A 12,471-nucleotide genomic window follows, 5' to 3' on the forward strand; every position below is an offset into this window, starting at 1 on the left:
TACCATCGAGAGGGCCCTACTCTGGGGCTGAATCACGTGGATCTGGGGAATCTGCGTCTGGCTGACTGTTTACTGGGGCCGCTCTGCACAAACCCTCCGAGGTCCAGAGGCAAAGCTCCAGGTGTCTACTGCCACCTGAGGGCAGGTGAGGCTGAAGCCCCCGGGCCCTGCAGCCCTCGCACCCTCCTCCCAGCCTGCGCTGACCTCCATGATGTCTTTGATGATCGGGGTCCATCGTGAGAGCTGGTAGGTCTGCTCGCTGATGCGCTCTTTCCGCTCCGGCTTGCTCCTGCGACGCAGGGTAGACTGAAGGCAAACACATGAGAGGTGGCTCTGAGTCAGCACCTGGGCCCACATGGCCCCGCTGGTCCCAGGGCTCCCTGTGGGGAATCAGCCTTGGAAAAAGGCTAACGTGTGGAGAGGTTTTCCTGGAAAAGCCCAGACTATGCTCATGGGCTCCAGCCCAAGAATCTGGAGCAAACTTGGTTCTTTAAAGCCTTAAAAAATGGCCAACGTGGGTCAAACATATAAGGACCGTTTTTTACAAAGGCAAGTTAAAAAAAATAGTTTGTTTTCAATTACTGGAGAAGACTCTTGAGAGTCCCTTGGACAGCAAGGAGATCAAATCAGTCGATCTTAAAGAAAATCAACCCTGAATACTCATCGGAAAGACTGATGCTGAAGCTGACGCTCTAATCCTTCAGCCATCTGATACGAAGAGCTGACTCATTGGAAAAGACCCTGATGCTGGGACAGACTGAAGGCAGGAGGAAAAGGGGGCGACAGAGGATGAGATGGTTGAATGGCATCACCGACCCAATGGACATGAGTTTGGGCAAACTCAGGGAGATGTGGAAGGACAGAGAGACCTGGTGTGCTGCAGTCCATGGGGTTGCAAAGAGTCAGACACGACTTGGCCACTGAACAACAACAGAAGAAAACCCTGCTCTGGTGAGACCTGTCCTTTGATTTTGCTTCAGCAGCACGGGGTGCACTGAGAGAATCATCTCCATTCTCGTTTGGTCCCTTTGTGAACAAGGGTCTGAAAACACCAAACGACCCCCAGTCACAGGTCTCTGGTCTGGTGGCTCCGGAACAAAGCTTTTGACTCTAATAAGATTCCAGAAGGAGCCAACCTACAGCCTGGTTTTATCAGCACTGACCCCCTGCAGGAAGCAGGGTTCCTACAAGCGAGGTTTCTGGTGGGGGGCCCCCTCCCGCCTCAGCCTCTTCTAGAGCTCACTGCCGGTTGGGCCCCCAAAACCTGCCCCAACTGGGTCCCGAGTCACTGCCAGAGTAGCAGACTCAAAGGTCTCAAGACGGCCTGACAGCAACCTCACAGAAGATGCTGAGTCTAAGTGTCCCAATGGCTGAGCCAGGCTGACTCAAGACACGCAGGATGGAGCTGGTGTGTCTTGGGCTGGATCACAGGCACAGCTCAGCTTTGAGACCATGTGGTGCCTCTTTGATGTGCCCGCCTGGGTTCCTGGCACTACACCTTGATTCTATTTATACCTCTACACCTGCCTTCCTCTGATTTTATGTGTTCTCTTTCTTGATGTTGAGTGTGTGTATCATAAACTGCGTTAAGGAAGTTAGGGGAGAAGAGATGAGAGCCGCTGCCTCCCCTGGGCCTCGCCCCCAACACGAGGCTGGCGCTCACGTCCGTGACGATGGGCACCCCGAGGTGTGCCATGTTCGTGATGATCTCGCTGTCCTCCGGCGGGATCTGGGCGTGCTGGATCAGTTTGTTCAGATTTTCCTCAGTGATGCCTGGGAGAACAAAACCATGATCACCACACCAGCCACTGTGCATTGCACACTCAGAAGCAGAGCCAACTGCCTGGGGTGGGGGATGGCGCCCCCTCTCCTCCTCAGCATCAGTGGGAACTAATCTGCTCATTGCATTGACTTTACTGTAAGACAAGGCAGGGCCAGGACTCTAGTTCAACTCTAGCCACTTGTCCTGGGCTATGACCACCGGCAACTGCCCCTCCTGATCTGTCTTTCCTTCCGTCTCCTGATTCTCAGCCGTCCCCACCATTCCCAGCCTGCATCACAGTCAGCTTGGGCAAGAGAGCCTCTGTGTCCATCTTTTTGCACAGTGGACACTTATGGGCAAACTATATGTGGGTAAAGATCAGTTATTTATAGGCACGGATTGAGGCCTTCCCTGGTGGTCCAGTGGCTAAGACTCCAGGCTCCCAATGCAGGGGGCCTGGGTTTGATCCCTGGTTGGTGAACTAAAGATCCTGCATCCCACAGCAAGACCCGATGCAGCCAAATAAAAAAAAAATAAATAAAGGCACAGGTTACAAATGTGGGGTAAGTTAAAAGTCTCTGGCAGAAATGCTCTAATAAAGTGGCTGTAAAGCTGATAGACTCTCCCTGCTGTCCCCACCCAGTCCTCTTCTCATTATCCCGTCCCTCTGACTAACTCCAGAATCACTGGGGGATATACAGCCTCTAGCTACAGCTGATCTGCCTACATTTCTCCAGCTGTAAAGAGCCCCTCGGACCTTCCTATTAGACACCCCTTGCCTTCCCTTTTCCTTGTCTTTTGAGCTGTTTTTCACTTTGTTCTCTCTCTCCCAGCTGCCTCATTTTCCCCAAGAAAGGGCCTGTCTCCTCTGTCATATCCCCCTGTTCCTACCATTCTTCAAAAAGATGTACAGAAGGATGATGCGGATTTTGTCATAAGTGCTGACATTCGCATCCAGCAGAATGGGGACGATGGCTCTCATGGGGTCCTTGATCTTCTCCCCTTCAGCATCCGTGCCCATGGCCAGGTCCTGCAGAAAACACACCGTGTTGGGCCCAGGCTGTTCTGGCAACAGCCTGGATAGACAGTAACTATTAGAAAACGGGCTGTCTGTGAATGTCTGGGATGTGTGGCATGGTTGGGGAAGGTCAGCGACAGGTGCGTGAGCTCCCCCACACGCTGCAGTGAATCAGCACGGGTCTCCATGGCATCAGTAAGAGCTGACGAAAGCCCCAGGTTCCACTTTCCAAAACCAGAGACCACACAGATTTGCCACCTTGTTGAAAGGCAGGATGTTCCCTCCAGGTGAGTGCCAGTGAACCTGAGCCCATTCCTCAGGGAAAGCCTCAATCCCGATAGGTTCCCAGGAGAGACAAAGCCCTGCAGAGGGCTCGGGGCTTCACGGGATGAAAAGCATCAGTATTGTAAGGTGCCTCTGCCTGGCTAGACTCTTCCTGTTCTGCTCCCCCTGGCACAGAAGGGGGAGTTTTTAACTATTCTGGGTTTTTAAAAACCCGTTTTTAATCTTCCAACACTTTTAGGGGGAGGAGAAAAAACACGGGCTCCCAAACCCACACATCTCACTGAGGGAGATGAAGGAAGGGGGAGCTGACAACAGAACTGAAGATAAAGAGTGAAGTGAGCATAGTCTCTGCCACCCCCCCATCGCCCGTGACTCAGGCAAGAGGCAGATCTGTTCTCGACAGGCCCAAGAAAGCAGCACATAGGTCTCGGCACATCAAGAACCATCTGGTCTTGTTCTGCAACTTTCTCTGTAGCTCTTACACAAGTTGCCGGAAGGTTGCCTTTTTTCTCTCAAAATCCCAGGAGTCCACAACAAGTATGATCTCCAGTTGGGGGATCTCTGCCCAGCCTGGATCAGAGGAAGGCAGACCCCCCTGCCTCTCCGAGGCTCCTTCATCCCTCAGTGAAGCCTCAACAGACATCTGCTCAGCAGGACTGACCCTAATACTACCTCACAGTCAAATTGAATGTGACTAGTTCAACAGATACCCCTGGGCACTTCTGAAAAAATGTAGACTTCCCAGGGTGAATCTCAACTGCATTTGTACTGGTCTAGGGATAACCTGTCTTCTGGAGAGTCATGTTCTGATGGTGAGGACACCTTGTGTTTGCAGAGATCACTGTGAAACTGATGGATTTCAGCAGGACTACTGAGAGAGTCCATGAATCATGGCTCGTCTTAGAAACCTAAGCCCAGCCTGTCACATCAAACCAGGGGATTTAGATCTTAGCCTCACACTGAGAACGTGAGTTGTTTTTTCTGTGAAGAGACCTTCAGCTGAGGTTTCACATCATGGGATTCCCCCCTTCCCTTAGACGCGGACCCTGGATGAGAATTATCATCACACACGAGGACTGCAGTGCCAGGATTAGCAATTCCACACCGACACTCCTGGAAAATGTGGCAGCTTCGTTATATCCCTTCGCAGACGAAAAGAAAAACAAGCACATCAAATGAATCAGTGACAGGGTCAGAACTCTGATCGCAACTGTGATCAGGGAGGCCGTGGGCCGATTTCCGTCCTTCGGTTGCACTGCCCCCTTTTGGCCTCTACGTCTCCAAGCTGGTGCGGCCACAGCAGGAGGAAAGGACACTCAAGAGTTAACATCCAGCCAGCTCTGTCACTGCAGGGCTCAGGGCATCACACAAGTCTCTTCTGCTATTCCAGGGAGCATCTGGAAAGTCAGACATGCAAACCCCAAACGGCACGGCATTCCAGACCACTCTAGTCCCTACCATTGAGAGAGGAACTGCACTGGCTCCAGAGAGTTGAGACAACATGATCTAGCAGGCTTTCCCATTTCTATTTCCTATGATTCTGCAGGATGTTCAAGGTAAGATGTTAACATTCATCTGGGCAAGTAAACAGGCCTGGCAGAAAGAGAAGGAAAGGGCCCTACCTGTTCCACCCGGCAGAGTTTATCCACAGTGCCTTGGTAATGCTTCATGCAGTCCTCGGCGAGGTGCAGGTGGGTCGAATACTAGGACAAAACAGAGTGTGTGGTCAGGGAATCTCTGGCTGAGTCAAGCAGCATTTGCTGAGTAGCTGCTAAGTATAGACACAGTGCTAGGTGCCTAGAAGTCTCCAGCCTCATAAAGGAGATGAAATACGTGTTCAGGTAGAGAACTGTGTGTCGGGCAGAGGGACAGAAACACCTTCTACAAGAGTCAAGAGGAAGGAGAAATCCTTTAAGGGGGCAGGGTGGTGTGACAGTTTCTCATGTCCACAAATCCCTTGACACTCCAGCAGGTGGTGCTCAATACCCCTCTCCTTAGGGCTGGATTTAGTGACTTCTCAGGCAGTGAGTGGCTAACACACAGGCAGAAGAGCGCTGTGTGACTCCCAGATCACTGTGACCTCCTCTGAGCTCAGTCTTGCAGGCCCATGGAGTAAGGAATTGGAACGATACAGAGAGAAAAAGATGAAGAGAAAGTCTTAGGAAATAAACTATCTATCCCAAACTTTCTTTTTTTTTTTTCAATAAAAATTGAAGATGGGGGCTTCCCTGGTGGCTCAGTGGTCAAGAATCCACCTGCCAATGTAGGAGACTCAGGATCACTCTGTGGTCCGGGAAGATTCCACATGCCGTGGAGCAACTAAGCCTGTGAGTCACAACTACCAAGCCTGCGTGCTGCAACTGCTGAAGCCCACACACCCTAGAGCTCGTCCTCTGCAACAAGAGAAGCCACCACAATGAGAAGTCCACAACCCGCAACTAGAGAGTAGCTCCTGCTCGCTCCAACTGGCGCAACTAGAGAGTAGCTCCTGCTCGCTCCAACTAGAGAAAAGCCCGCACAGCAACAAAGACCCAGCACAGCCAAAAATAAATTCATTAAACTAAAAAAAACTGCAAATGACTAAAAACCTGTGGATTTCCATCAATCCGTGAGTGTCTTGGGGCTTTGAGGAGTCTTTGCAGCTGTTTATATTCACGATCAAATGGATCATTTTGGATCATCATACCTTGCTCTCTGGCCGCAGAGTCCGGCGCGATTGAGCGACTGAACAGCACCAACAACATACCTTGCTGAGCTCTTTCTGGTACTGGGGCATCTTCTTCAGCATCTGGGACAGGTCCCGCATGGTGGTCTGTGGGGAGAGGGAAGCACGTGGTCTCACTCCGATGGCCCTGAGCTAAGACGGTGGGCGGGGGGTGGGCCCAGGACAGGACAGCAGCCAGTACTGGACTCCCAAGCACATGTTCTGTAACCCGCCCCCCCGACAATGCATCTGTTAAACAGAAGATCATGTGTGTTTAGATTTCCATGTCTCTGGCTCAAAAAATTACTGATCCAAATACTGTGACTGTCTTATAGGTGGGGAACTGACCTCAAAGTCTAGCAATTATGTTTTATTTACTGGACCATAAAGTAACTGAGGGCACAGTTCTTGCCAGGAGAGAGCAATTTTTCATCTATACACTGCTTTTCTGCATACTCGGCTCAAGCAGTCGTGGCATCAATTCACATTTCATCTCTGCAGAAAGGCCAGAGTTGCACAGACAGGTAGGAAGCAGTGAGAAGGTGAGAGAAGGCTGGAATCTCACCCTGGCAGGTAGAAGGGGTCTGCTGACTTTCTAACTGGGTGACTGACCTAATTCCATTCACGTACTCAGTAAAAAATTATTGAATGACTACTACACACCAGGCACTTTTAGGTCCTGGAGATACTAGGACAAAAACAAACAGAAAAGAATATCTGCTTTCATGGAGCTAACACTGAGCAGAGGAGTCATTCTAACTGAGTGGATTAGCACTTTTGGAGGGACTTACAGGTGTGGGTGCACAGAGCAGGGGCGCCTCCCATTGTCAGAGAAGACAATGCCTGAGCCAAAGGACAGGGACCGTATAAGGCAAGGCTGGGGAAGGAACTCAGGCATGGCTTCAGCCGGGTGAGTGGCAAGGAGGAGGGGGGCAGAGATAAGAGTCCGTGGGGCCCGATGACCTGGGCACTGTTAAGGTGTGTCCACGGTGGGGCTTGATTCTACTGGGATTGGGAAATCACTAAATGATCCTAGGCCAGGGAGCAACACAATCAGAGTGGCGTTTCTAAGAGGAATAAACACCTCTGATAACCAGCTGGGAGAAGGAGAGGCCCCGGTGAATTAGGATATGAATTCTATTGCTACCATGAGCTAAAAAAGGTTTAGCAAGTTCTTCTGGGTTAACATGTATCATGATCCAAAGCAGTAAATGTTAATTCTCCGAGTAACAAAAAGAAGCTCTTTATAAATATTAAAAGATGGGGGTTCTGAGTCTCAATCTTGAATACAAAAATAAGACAAAATGGTAAGAGATGAAGAGAGGACCAGGAACCCCTCTGACCCCCCAACTCACCAGTCCTATACTGAGGTGTCCTCCTCGCCCCTAGAGAGGAAGCAGGGATGAACCCAAAGGGCACTGGAGTATAGATATGGGTTTACCTTCTCACCAGTATTCATTCTCTTGCTGGAAGAAAAATCCTTCAGAGAACGGGTGACTTCCCTGGAAGAGAGGAAGAGGCAGCTAGGCTTCAATGCAGCACCAAGTGCCTCTATATCAGGGGTCCCCAACCTCTGGGATCTAATGCCTGATGATCTGAGCTGAAGCTGATATAGTAATAATAGAAATAAAGTGCACAGTAAATGTAATGCACTTGAATCATCCCGAAACTGTCTCCTGACCCTGCCATCCGTGGAAAAATTGTCTTCCACGAAACTGGTCTCTGATGCCAAAACGGTTGGGGACCACTGCCTATAAAGAGTCATGCAACATCCTTCCTTTAGGAGTATGCAGTGACTTTTCCTGCCCTAAGGTATAGATTTAAGGTGATTTTCTAAGAAGAGAGAGAGAGATGCCATTTTCCTAATACTCTAAACCAGGGGTCTCTAGAGTTGGGTGTACAAGACAATTTGTGAACAGAAAAGAAAATGTTAGGACATCTATTTATATAATTTTACTTCATCCTTTTCAAATTTATGTTTTTGTATATGCTATCAAATATACACATTAGTACGATAAAGCATATATTGAATGCATAAAAAAAGATAACTGGAAATGTGAAGTAACATTTTTCTAAAGTTGAATGATCCCCCAAGGTTTGGAGAATACTTTTCTAAACAACTAGCCCAGGCTATATAGTATTTTCTCACTGTTCCTTGTGAATTTACTGTGGATATTATCAATTCAATGTAGCAGAATGTGTCCTTCTGCAAAAGCAAACTCGTTATCTACAGTTTAACGGCCTATTAAAAACTTTCCAGAGTTAGAAACATTTTGAAACATTTTCAGAGCAAGGTACTCTCTTCAGTATAGAGATTAGTATATGCATCGACTCTTGCTGAGAAAAGTTTAGGTATGACAACAGGGAGGAAGGGGACAAACCAGTTATATATTTAAAAACAAAAACCTTGAACTGTATGTAGTAGATCTTTTAATAGAATAGACTGGTTTCAAGTGTTTAGTGTTTATAAAGCATCTTGAAATGAGAAAAGCTACAAACGCTTTCTAAAAACCCTGAAAGTAACCCTAACACGGAAAGGGTTTTCTAACTTCATGAGATTGGTACAGCCTGAGCTCAGATATCAGAGGGGATTCATCATCACTGGTTAGGAGGTAAGTGACTTAGCAGAAGCAAGGGACTCCCGCTTGCACTGGTGAGCTCTGCCCAAGGTGCCCAGAGGGTGCGCACTGGCCCCCAGCAGCCGTGACCCCCGTGTGGCTGGGGTGAGCTCTGGGGCCCGGGGCAGCGCAGGCTCTTACTGGGACACCTCCGCGATGTGCTTGTGGCGCAGAGCTATCCAAAGGTCGTCGTCCTCGTCCAGCAGCACCTCCTTCACCCGCGCCTCCCCAATGCCGCTCGTCTCGTACCTGGACAGGAGACGCCCCACACAATTCACCCAATCCCCTGGTTTATAACAGACTGACATTCCCACGAATGACTGCACAGCAAGCACTCTGACCATCTGAGGTGTCACTGTCTGGGTCAGGTCTGCTGCGTCTAACGAGGCTAATGGTGTCTTGTCTTTTTTTTTTTTTTTTTTGCCACGCCACCCATCTTGTGGGATCTTAGTTCTCCGACCAGGGTTGAACCCAGGCCCTCATCAATGAGCAGCATGGAGTCCTAACCACTGGTCCACCAGGGAATTCCCAAGGCTAACAATTTCTAGGGCAGGAAGAGACCTAGAGGTCTGACCCAAGTCAACTGACTTGAAGTTCTGTTTTAAAACCCTCGGGGTCAGTTGATATGTGCTCCACTGGAGCCCCCTGGCTCAGGTGTGAAGTCAGGTTATAGGTGGTTTTGGAGGTACTTGTAAGGGAAAGGTGAGGATCACACTTGTTCCTTCCTGGGAAAGGCCTGGGACACCATCCTTAATGTGTGGGACCGAAATCGCCTTTGGCAGCTGCCTGCAACAGGCCCTCAGCAAACTGTCACAAGTGCAACCGTGAACATCTAAAGGAAATAAAGAATTATAGGTACCAAAGGGGGAAAGCTGAGATTCAGTCATACTTTTAGAATCTTCATTTTGAAACCACTACCTTTATGGTTAAGGTTATAAAATCAATGACATGAGAACAATATAGTCTGTTCCCATAAAAAGAAAAATATGTTTTTAGAGACTGAGTTTCTGATGATTGCTACCAAGAAAACTGTTTACAATGAAGTAAAGTGCAAATAAAACTCAGTAATACGGGACTTCCCTGGCAGTCCAATGGTTAAGATGCTGTGATTCCAATGCCAGGGATGTCGGTTCAATTCCTGGTTGGGGAACTAAGATCCCATATGCCACATGGTATGGCCAAAAATTAATAAATTAATTTTAAAAAATTTGGTAAGAAACTCCTACTGGTATATTTTATCTTATTTCATGGTCTGTAGTTAAGAAGTTTTAACTCTGAGTAAGATACACTCTTACACAAGTCAACACATTAACACATCCAAACCGGCTGTGAACTGAAGTGATATGAGTTGTGAACTAAACATCTCAAGTTCTTGTTCCTCCCAAAACAGGCAGAAGTTTCTAGCTGATGGTGCAGTTGCACTTTGGGAACTCACGGCCACAACTAAAACCCAATGCAGCCAAAAACAAATTAAAAAAAAAAAAACAAAAACCACTATGAATGTACCTGCTTTTCCTAGGATTAACGACATCTGTTTCCTTAAATTAGAGGTGTGCCTGGTTCATTTGCAAAGCTGCAGTCACGTGTACTTACTTGTATACGTCATTTTCAATAGGCAGCAGGTCGTAACTCATAGCCTGAAAAGTCAGCTCATGCAGGACGGGGGAGCTGGGGTCGAAACCACGGTCCAGGATCAGGAGCTGGGAGCGTGCCTTGTCTGGGCCCTGGAAGGAAGGACACCGTGGAGGGTTTCATGAGCCGCCCCATGCAAGTCCCGCTTCTCTGACTAGGACAGCTAGCCCTCCCGTGAAACGTGGCAGCAGGATGTGAACTCTGACTCAGATAGCTCTCAGTCCATCTACTGCCGGACAAGGACGCCAACACATGCCATGTGAGAATCCAGTGTGTCTGTTTCACAGGAATAGGGTCCTTTGACGCAGATCCAAAATGCAGGGTGCAAAGTGAGCTTACAAAGGAGAGTACCAACTGGGTTCGGCTATCAAAAGGGGAACCCAGCATCCAACCCAGCCAGCCTGGGACAGAGCGGGTTCCCAGAACCTGGGGCTATCAGTGTGTAAATCACGATAGGGATGGGCCAGTTCTGTGATGCATGTGATAAAATTGCACAGAACTGCGTACACACACACAAACAAGCACGTGCAGGAACTCGTGAAATCCAAGTAAGGTCTGGAGATGTAGCAATGTCATCTTTCTAGTTTCAACTCTGTTCCACGGAGGGGTTTCCCAAGACACAGGGCTTTCATTGCTAATACCGGAGAAGTCCTAGCGAACAGAAACAAGCCGGTCACTCGGCTCCACTGAACAGACCCTGTACCGCCTGCCCGAGGGCTTGGGCGTTTGCTTCACTGGAGCTCAGTATGCACAAACAGGGGCGCTCATGCACACTCTGTGAGCAAAGGAAGCCAGCTGTGCCCAGGCTGCCCCACGGACACTGTGGTCCCTCGGCAAGAGAACCACACGGGCCAGGTCGGACTTACCTCCCCCATCGTCGGGTCATCGGCTTTGTAGGCGTCGAGCTTGTCCTGGATTAGCTGAGCCAGCAAAGCGTTGTCCTTGTATTCCCTGACAAGGGAGGAGGGACGGAGGGTGAACCACCCTGTCCCAATCGATGGCACTGTCTGCCCTCAGGGAGGAAGGCAGGACAGTGCAAGGGGGTCAAGGGAGAGATGAGCTTCATCTGTATTGTTCTTTTACAAGAGAATATAACTCAGATTACATGTACGGTTAAAAAGGAAAAAACAAAATACTTAGCTCAGTGCCTGGAATGTAAATGATTTTCTAGTTCCTTAAAAAAAAAAAAAACCATCTAAGTAGAAACAGAGGGGGTCTTTTCAAGCAGCTTCAGATAAAACAGCCACACTTCAGCAGAGGGTCCTAACCACATGTCCTTTCCCCACCGTCAGGCTATCTCAGCCTGACCCACCTGATCTTCACTTCCCTCAGTTCAAATTCCCCTGGACCCTGTTTTGTTTTGTTGGAAGTGGCATTTCCACCGGCAGAGCTAGAAAGATGCAAGTTGAGAACCTCTTGACCTTCCCTCTGGGCTGAGCCTCCAGCGCCTCCTAAGTTCCTCTGGGTGATGTTTATCATGTGGCTGCTGCCTGCCACCTGGCCACTCTTCGCATAGAAGCAGCTCCACCCCCAGTCCCATCCTCCCAACGAGTGAGCCCTCAGCCCTCATTTCTTAACTTCCGCAGGGTATCTGTTGGTGAGGACCCTGATGGGGGGAGGGTTGTCCTATGGGTGCCCATCCCCAGGGACAAAGAGGTGATGCAGCGCCTTGGCACTTCCTGCTCAGGCCCTCTGCTCCTCTGGCAGTGTCCCCCCTTCTGGTTTCTCCTTGTGTGACTGTGACCCCTGCACTCCCACACCGCTGTGTTCACTCCCCCATAGGCTGCCCAGTGATGACCACCGAAGGGCATGACCCCAAACCTGGCACCCGAGGCCTCCAGAAATGGTTTCCCCTTGCCCTGCTGCTTGCACATATGCCGGGTGAGACTACCAGCCTTTCTCAAACCTGCCCTTTATTTTCCAGGGTCATGCTTCTGCTCATCCCAACTGTCCACACAAAATGCCCCCAGCTCCTCATCAGTCTACTGAAACCCCGACCTGTCCTTGGCTCAGATGCCGCCTCTGCTCTGAAGCTGGGCTTGCTCCTTTCTGGATGCCCAGGCCCATGGCCTGCACTGCCCCAAGGCACTGGTCCTGCAGGCCTATGTTGCAGGTGTGCACAGCTCGGGTGTACATTATGCCAGTACACATCTTACCTGCCTGCCTGGATCAGGGGCTTCTAAGGGCAGAGGCTGTGTCTTCAGGTTAAGCCCCCCAACCTAGCACTTAGCACATAGCAGGTAAATGATGAGTGATGACTCAATCAAATCTGAGGACTGTGTCCTTTGGAGAGTTAGTCTCCTTATATTTTATCTTACCCTGAAACATCTTTTTCAAAGAGGGTATTTGTTTCAAGGCAGATTCTTTACCGTCTGAGCCACCAGGGAAGCCCCTTTTTAAGGTCAGAAAGGGATTAAAAAACTGAAGGAAATCTGGGTTACAGTTAAGTGGG

The 12,471-nt window shown here is 49.4% G+C and overlaps 1 protein-coding gene across 3 annotated transcripts in view; it reads right to left on the bottom strand.

Annotated features, from left to right (window-relative positions):
- The window catches only part of STXBP1 (syntaxin binding protein 1), a 67,435-nt gene that overhangs the window by 13,206 nt on the left and 41,758 nt on the right, over positions 1 to 12,471 (bottom strand). For 2 of the 3 annotated variants that reach the window (XM_081587192.1, XM_081587190.1), the window contains exons 8-16: positions 10,886 to 10,970; positions 9,981 to 10,111; positions 8,529 to 8,636; positions 7,211 to 7,271; positions 5,812 to 5,877; positions 4,688 to 4,768; positions 2,654 to 2,792; positions 1,664 to 1,773; positions 205 to 306 (exon numbers count right to left, since the gene is read on the bottom strand). In XM_081587192.1, the coding sequence (XP_081443318.1) occupies positions 205 to 306; positions 1,664 to 1,773; positions 2,654 to 2,792; positions 4,688 to 4,768; positions 5,812 to 5,877; positions 7,211 to 7,271; positions 8,529 to 8,636; positions 9,981 to 10,111; positions 10,886 to 10,970 (883 nt within the window). The remainder of the gene's footprint in view (positions 1 to 204; positions 307 to 1,663; positions 1,774 to 2,653; positions 2,793 to 4,687; positions 4,769 to 5,811; positions 5,878 to 7,210; positions 7,272 to 8,528; positions 8,637 to 9,980; positions 10,112 to 10,885; positions 10,971 to 12,471) is intronic. The other variant, XM_081587191.1, reaches the window with a different exon arrangement.

This window comes from Giraffa tippelskirchi, chromosome 4 (assembly GCF_054371585.1).
Source record: "Giraffa tippelskirchi isolate mGirTip1 chromosome 4, T2T-mGirTip1v1.2.pri, whole genome shotgun sequence".
Taxonomy (NCBI): domain Eukaryota; kingdom Metazoa; phylum Chordata; class Mammalia; order Artiodactyla; family Giraffidae; genus Giraffa; species Giraffa tippelskirchi.